Genomic DNA, 7,055 nt, shown 5'->3' with positions numbered 1-7,055 from the left:
CAAAACTAAAAGTGAGATAATAATAATAATAATTTTTTTGCATATTTTTCCAACATAAGTTATGATATCTTCCATTAGTTTAGAAAATATAAATTTAAAATTTAACTTGCACATGGAGAAACAAAAAAGATAAATCTCTTCTTAGTGATATTTTTGGTTTCTTCACGTATAAGTTGAATTTTATCTTCATATTTCTCGAGGTATTTGAAGATATCATAGCATCATTTATTTATATTTATTTTTCATCATCAAATTTATTATCTTATCTGATCTGTAACTAGAAAATTTATTCATAATACATTCTAGACTAAGATACATTATTAGCTACTAACTAGCAAATTTTGAACTGAAAACTCAGTCTATACACAAAGAAATAAAAAAGATAAATTTGTTTAGTGATAGGTTGAACCAACTCAAATAGGTGAAGGAGTAAATTGAACTAAAAGTTATATGGACATCGTTCATAGATGAGAAGAATAATTTAGGCTTTTTACTTCCTAAATATAAATCCAATTTCCCTTTATGCACAAACTTTCATATGGGTAGACTTATCAACTAACGATAATTAAGTTCAAATCTCAAATATATGCACGTCTTTACTTTTTGTATAAAGGGGAAACTATTTAAAAGTTATTTTGGCTATTGCACATCTTAAAATGTAGGAGCTCATTTTAAAATTTGTACCAGGGTCTCAAATCTTTAGTTACAGCCCTGTATCAACACGTAGTTGAGTTTGGCGCATATGGGCCCACTTGTCAGCCGCGTTCTTCGAGGTACTACTATCCCCAACCTCGCCGATTCTCCGTTCTCCACAGTCCTCCACACTCGCCGAGCGACACCGCGCGGGACGACCGAGCAAGCAGAGCATGCAACCGTCGTGCCTGGGCGCATGCAGCGGTGGAGGACTAGCACTTTCCGCCCGCCGCCTCCGCGCCCCCTCCTACTGCCGCGTCGCGCCGCATAGGGCTTCCGCCTCGTGCTCCGCCGGTGGCGGCGGCAAGGCATCGCCGCGGGGGAAGGACAACGTCTGGAGCGTCGATAACGACCGTGCCGCCAAGGAGGCGGTCCGGGGCCCGAAGCACCGCCGCAGGAAACGCCCCAGCGGTCGCCGCCTGCCGCCGCCGAGGAGGAAGGGGATGGATGCGGGGTCGAGGGTTCTAGTGTCTGGAGCCATGCTCGTGGAGGTCGAAACTGTGCTCCAAACTCAGGTATTCATGCTGCATCTTATCATCTATCTACCTGTCCAGGATATGTTACATGGCTACAGAATTAAAGTTAAGGTGGAATGGTGGATACTGGATACGTGTGTTTCCAGCACTATTGTACTGATACCGCACTATTGTACTAATACCATTTTGGCGGATATATGTCCTGTTCGTCCTGCGAAATCCAATCAATTGCTTTAGTTATTCACATTAATTGACAGTTTAAAGCTAGTTTATTAGAGTCTATACAGTGGATGCATAAAAGATGCAAGAATAATGGTTGGGTAATTCTTGGTTAAGGCATTCTAATTAGTACTAGCTAGTGCTGGTAGGATTCATATAGGCATATAGCGATGAATGGTTGGATTAATCTGGGTAGAACAGCATTCTCCCAGCAGATTGTATTAATAATTTAATTTAACGTTTATTATTCCTGTCATAACGATTTGGTGCAACCTTCTGATTTCTGAAGTTGTTACTTTTCAATCTTAGGAACCTGTTATAAAGCCTTCTTGGGATACATTTGCAAGTAGTTTAACTGGTAACTGGAAGGGTGTTGGAGCTATCTTCTCGCCAATCACAGCAGAGATGGAGCCTGTTGGGGTTGGGAACAAAGAAGAGTACCTTTATGACTGCTACACTCTTTCTCACATTGAGAGATCTTTTGATGGTGGTCATGGCTCTGAGATCCGAAGGAAAACAAATTGGGTCCCAATCAATCCGTTTGGGGAAGCTGAGAAGCAAATCACATCATATGATGGTGGGAGTCAAAGCACTTCCAGTGGAAAGGGAATTGCTGATTTACCTTCATATGAGTCTTTTGATCTTAACAGGAGTGCTGTGCTTGACGAAGAAACTTTTTCTATGGAGCCTGGAATTGTATTTTTTGAGGTAATTTTATTTTGTCTTCGCCTCCATTTGGTGTTTTTGAAATGTAGTGATATGGTTATATGCAGAACTGTCTTTATATTTATTGCTAATTGAAAACCATGGCATAGTTTCTTTCATCAACATATTTTACTATGCTTTGCAAAATCAGGAATCCATCACTTCTGTTTGCCGCCAGCCTACCAGGATCTTCATTTATCAAATTGTAATTTAGTATTTCTTCTTGCAAAGCTTGAATAGTTAGATGGGTTCTCTGTCGGGAAAAGAAGCTAGTTGTGAAGGATTGACTGTAATGTCTCAAAATTGTTAGAACTATTACACATTTAAGCCTAGATTATCTATGTGCGTTTACAAGCTACATTTAAAAAGTAAATCATTCTTTAGTGTGTTTCAGTGATATTGATGCTTCACATATTCATTCTTGTTCAAGTGCTTTATTCTCTGGCCATTAATCTTCTCTGATAGAGTGGGTTATTGTAACACTTGTGTGTTCTTTTTTTATGAATAATCAAGTACTTATTCCTTTGGCGATTGTGCTTACATTTTCAGGACGGATCATACTCTAGAGGTCCAGTTGATATAGCAATTGGTGAATATGATGAATCTAAATACTTCCTTTCACCAACATATAAGTTTGAGCAAGTACGTTTACTGCACTTACATTTACATTTTCAATTTTTGTGGACAACATGGAAAAGGTTTAGGCATACTTGATTGATAAGAATTCTTGTTGTGCTAAGTAGAATAGGTTGCTTCCTTACAACCTACATGCACATATCCATATTTGAACAGCTTTTCTTTGAGAAAATTACAAGGCAGATGCATGTGATTTTTTCTTTTTCCTCTTGTTTACATGTGGATGCCATAACTTGGCCTGTTGTGCTTTTGCTGGATGGACTTTTGGCTGTCAAGAAAATGTGCCACTTCTAGGCAATGTCATTAAGTTTTGCAATTGAATTATACATGTGTATAAATAAAATAGCAAATTCAGCAACCATGTATTTACTTTGTAAGGATAAAGGGAAAAAAATCCTTCGAACCATGGCTTATAGAGGGACATGTGTGAATTATATGTTACTAATGAACCAGTTGTTGCTGCGACTTTCAAGTTTGAACAATATTATTTTTTGAAAGAGGCTCCTGTTTTGTGTCTAGATGACTGTGATTCTTGTTTCTTGATGCTGCCTGTGTGCCTGGCACTCTGGTTTACCAATTGATAGCTTACACCCATTTCTATACAGTGCCTTGTTAAAGGTTGCCACAAAAGATTGCGGATTGTGCATACAATTGAGTTTAACGAAGGAGGAGCTAACATACAAATTGTAAGGGTTGCTGTGTATGAAGAAAAATGGGCCAGCCCAGCAAATATCCATGTTGAAGAGTAAGCCTGCTTAATTACAATTTTTCTCATCTGCTTTGCTAATAGTTCTAGATTGGTGGGACCAATCCAGAAAGGATAAAAAAATTAAAGATCGCTGTTTTAAAAAGATTCAGTTAAGATTCTTCCAAAAACTTTATTGTGACTGATTCACTTCATAGTATGGTGACATTCTTCTATAAGGTTTGGACTCAATTTGTTCCTGATTAGCTACAGTGTCTTCCAAAAGAGACTGACCTTGTATTTGGCAACAAAACATTTGTGTCTATCAAATATGTCCACCAAAAGTGGCACCAAATTGGCTTTTCTAGATCCATAGATTTTTCTATGCATCTAGATATACACTATGTCTAGATGCATAGTAAAAACTATGAATCTATCAAAGCTAATATGACTTATAATTTGGAACAGATGGAGTAGGTTATTGGGGATTACATTCCTTTGGGTTTCCAGATCTCTAGTATGATTCCAAACTTGCACATCAGTTCAAAGAAACTAATAAGAAAGAAACGCAGGAATCTTTTCTAGGCACAATTCTCCTTTACTTCAATATTTAGTGGTTGATTGTGGTTTCAAACCTAATTCTTGGTTCACCACTAAAGGCTTGTTCGGTTGCGTCTGGATCGAAGGGGATTAAGGGACTGTTTAGTTCGTGGCTAATTGTGCACACTTTGCCTAAGGCAGTTGTTCGAATTGAATAACTAACCTTAGGCAGAAAAGTTAGGCAAAGTGTGACAAGTTAGGCAGGGAACCAAACAGCCCTTAAATCCCTCCCTAGTCAAAATCAAAATGGAATTGAGGGGGATTAAATCCCTTCTATTCAATTTTGACTAGGGAGGGATTTAATCCCCTTCGATCCAGACGCAACCGAACAAGTCTGTGGACCCTAACAAAAAAAAACAAATTGGAAGAGCAAATATGAGCAGAGGAGCCATTTGATTTAATAAATCCAGAATTTCTCAATGGGAGAGACATGAATGATCATGATTATTAAAAAAAACAGAATTTGTTTTTATGTGGTCTGGGTGTATAAAAAACGCCTAGGTCTCCACAAGTTTTCTAATGTTTATCTCCTATGCAGTGATACACTTGTTGACCTTAAACCATTCTCTCAAAGAAGCCGGACCAAACCGTCAGAACTGACAGGCTCCTGGAAAGTATACGAAGTCAGTGCAACGCCAATTTTCAGTGATAAAGTGCAAGAACTAGAGGGCGGTTCTCCATTGGTCTACTTGTGCATGGAGACGGTGAAGAAGAGAAACCTGCCAGAGAGTTCAGTTTTCTTTGGGGAGGAGGAGATGCTCGACGTGCAGGATGTCACCGTGCTTTGGTTACCTGGTGGCGTCACTGCCTATGTTGACATCAGCGAAGACGGCATACTCTGTATCGGAGTTGGGTGGTACTCCGAAGAAGGTATCAACCTGGTGATGGAGAGAGACTATGGAACCGATGGGAGGCTCAGGGAGGTTCGGTCGAAAACTGAAGTAAAGCGCAGGTGGTATCAATCAGTTCCATAATAACCCAAAGTTTATTTTTGATTTTCTGCTTAAATTAATCTTTGTTTCTAAATAGCGGCCTAGGATCAGTATCTAATACACCAAACCTTCCCGTTTGACAGGGTCGATGTACTTCATAGCTAAGCTGTAACTTTTGTTGCCTATGTAGAATGTGAATGTTCTGGTTTGAACGATAAGAAAAATGAGCTTAAAATCCATTCTCATACGCCACAATTTCAACGACGATTCACTCTCATTTCGCTTATGTTTAACATTCTCATTTTTCTTATGTTTAACTCTCACATCACATACATTTAAAGAAGAGGTATACGTCTCATTCATATGATCACAATGGGAAAGTAAATAGAGCTTGTCTTGTCTGATGGCAAGACTGACATCAATCTTGCCGAACTTAATAATGCACTTTCTAATCCCAAAATGATAATGAATATTCTTATCATCTAAACATGATACTAAAATCAAATTCCTTCTCATGGAAGGCGCAAATAGAACATCACTCAATTAGATAATGAAACTACCATCTAATTCTAATGCAACGTGTGTAATGGCTTCAATGTTAACTTCAAGCTCGTTAGCAATTCTAATATTTTTTTTCTCCTCTTTGAATGATCTCTGTATGGAATCTCTACATAGTATTGGTGACATGAACAACCACACTATAATCAATCTACTAAGTATTAGTTGGCAAAATCTAAACACAAAGGTTTATCTATAAATATAACTTTATCCATACTATTCTTGTTTAGCCACTTTAGAACAGGTCCTTCATATGATGCCCTTTTGTTCTAGGCGATAACATCTGCATGTGTCATCATCCATCTCTCTAGGATGGGATGCAGAAAATGATCTTTCTTCACTAAAACTTGCTTCCTTGTTATGTGACTTTGTGAATGGCCTTTCCCCATTTGAACATGTTCTTGTTTGGTGAAACATGAATTTCTTACCCTAATAATTCTCTTGATTGGGGTAGCCCTAATTCTTGAAGTGAGTCAAAAGGGTTCTTAGGGTATTGCTTCTTCTAGAGTGATTGCTTAATGAGATTTACATTGTCACCCTTCATAGCCTTAAATATGTCCTCTTGTTGGGTATAATAAGCTTCTTAATTGACCACTTTTGAGGACTCATGTTGTAATTCACTACAAAAGTCTCAAACTCTTTAGATAGTGAGACTAATATTAAGTGGACAACAAAGCTTTCTTCAATCCCATATAGAAGGACATACGTTTATTTGCAAAATTGGTCATCTTAAATATGTGCTCTCTTATGCCATAGTCATCATGCTTATATCACTTTCGAGGTTAGAGGAGGATGCCATATATAGAGGAGGCCCCGACGGTCGGTGTAAGTCGGGTGTAGCGGTGGCAGTGGTGCTTTTCCTCACTAACTGTGTAGGATCAGACCAGATATACATGCAGGGATGAGAAGGTATCGTCGTATCGATACATATCGGTTCGTGTACTCGTCTATGCCCTTTTAATGTACGCTATAGGCTACTTTGGGAACTCCGAATCCTCTTCGGGATTGGAGGAGATTGAGGTGGAAATGAACTAATTTCCTCTCGAATCCCCTTCAATCCCGAACGGGATTTGAGTTTTCAAACTAGCCCTATATAAAAGAGGGTCGAATAAGACCTTTTTACTGTACGTAGTGTGAAAGATAACATAACTGATAAAGTTGTACATCAACCCAACATACATCTGATCTGGATATTCGCCCATTTGGTGAAAAGGTTGATGGCCTTGATCTGTCTTTGACATATTCTATTCGTCTTTGATAAACTGATTTGTCTCTTAACATCATATTCATCAGTGAAATTCAGATCTCGCTCCTGTCCTGTCTTAGGGTTAAACACGGCATAGCAACCTGAACTAAAGACATTCATCTGATACGCCCACGGCCCATCTTTCAGCATCCACCTTGCTTGAAAGGCTCTGGGAGACTGGCACTGCCTAGGAAGGGAACGTTGCTTTCTACGCCAAAAACGTCCTCGGCTTCTCAAACTGACACCGACGCAACGCAACTGCAATAATTCGCGGGGACGGAAGCCAGGCCAAACTAGAGAAGCGC

The 7,055-nt window shown here is 39.0% G+C and overlaps 1 protein-coding gene across 1 annotated transcript; it reads left to right on the top strand.

Moving 5' to 3' along the window:
- The first annotated feature begins 769 nt into the window (after positions 1–769).
- Positions 770–5,182, top strand: LOC100276746 (uncharacterized). The gene is made up of 5 exons (NM_001150462.2): positions 770–1,208; positions 1,698–2,096; positions 2,643–2,735; positions 3,335–3,474; positions 4,553–5,182. The coding sequence occupies exons 1-5, from the start codon at positions 867–869 to the stop codon at positions 4,986–4,988; spliced, it is 1,410 nt and encodes a 469-aa protein (NP_001143934.2). The 5' UTR covers positions 770–866; the 3' UTR covers positions 4,989–5,182.
- Positions 5,183–7,055: the final 1,873 nt, after the last annotated feature.

Source organism: Zea mays, chromosome 10 (genome assembly GCF_902167145.1).
Source record: "Zea mays cultivar B73 chromosome 10, Zm-B73-REFERENCE-NAM-5.0, whole genome shotgun sequence".
NCBI classification, from domain to species: domain Eukaryota; kingdom Viridiplantae; phylum Streptophyta; class Magnoliopsida; order Poales; family Poaceae; genus Zea; species Zea mays.
The sequence above is the reverse complement of the archived record's forward strand: the minus strand, read 5'-3'. Positions and strand labels throughout refer to the sequence as shown.

Bases quoted from the DNA above. Each gene is read 5' to 3' on its own strand.
- LOC100276746 (NM_001150462.2), top strand. From the start codon at position 867: ATGCAACCGTCGTGCCTGGGCGCATGCAGCGGTGGAGGACTAGCACTT. The intron at 1,209-1,697 runs GTATTCATGCTG...TTTCAATCTTAG, and splicing joins AAACTGTGCTCCAAACTCAG to GAACCTGTTATAAAGCCTTC. The intron at 2,097-2,642 runs GTAATTTTATTT...TTACATTTTCAG, and splicing joins CTGGAATTGTATTTTTTGAG to GACGGATCATACTCTAGAGG.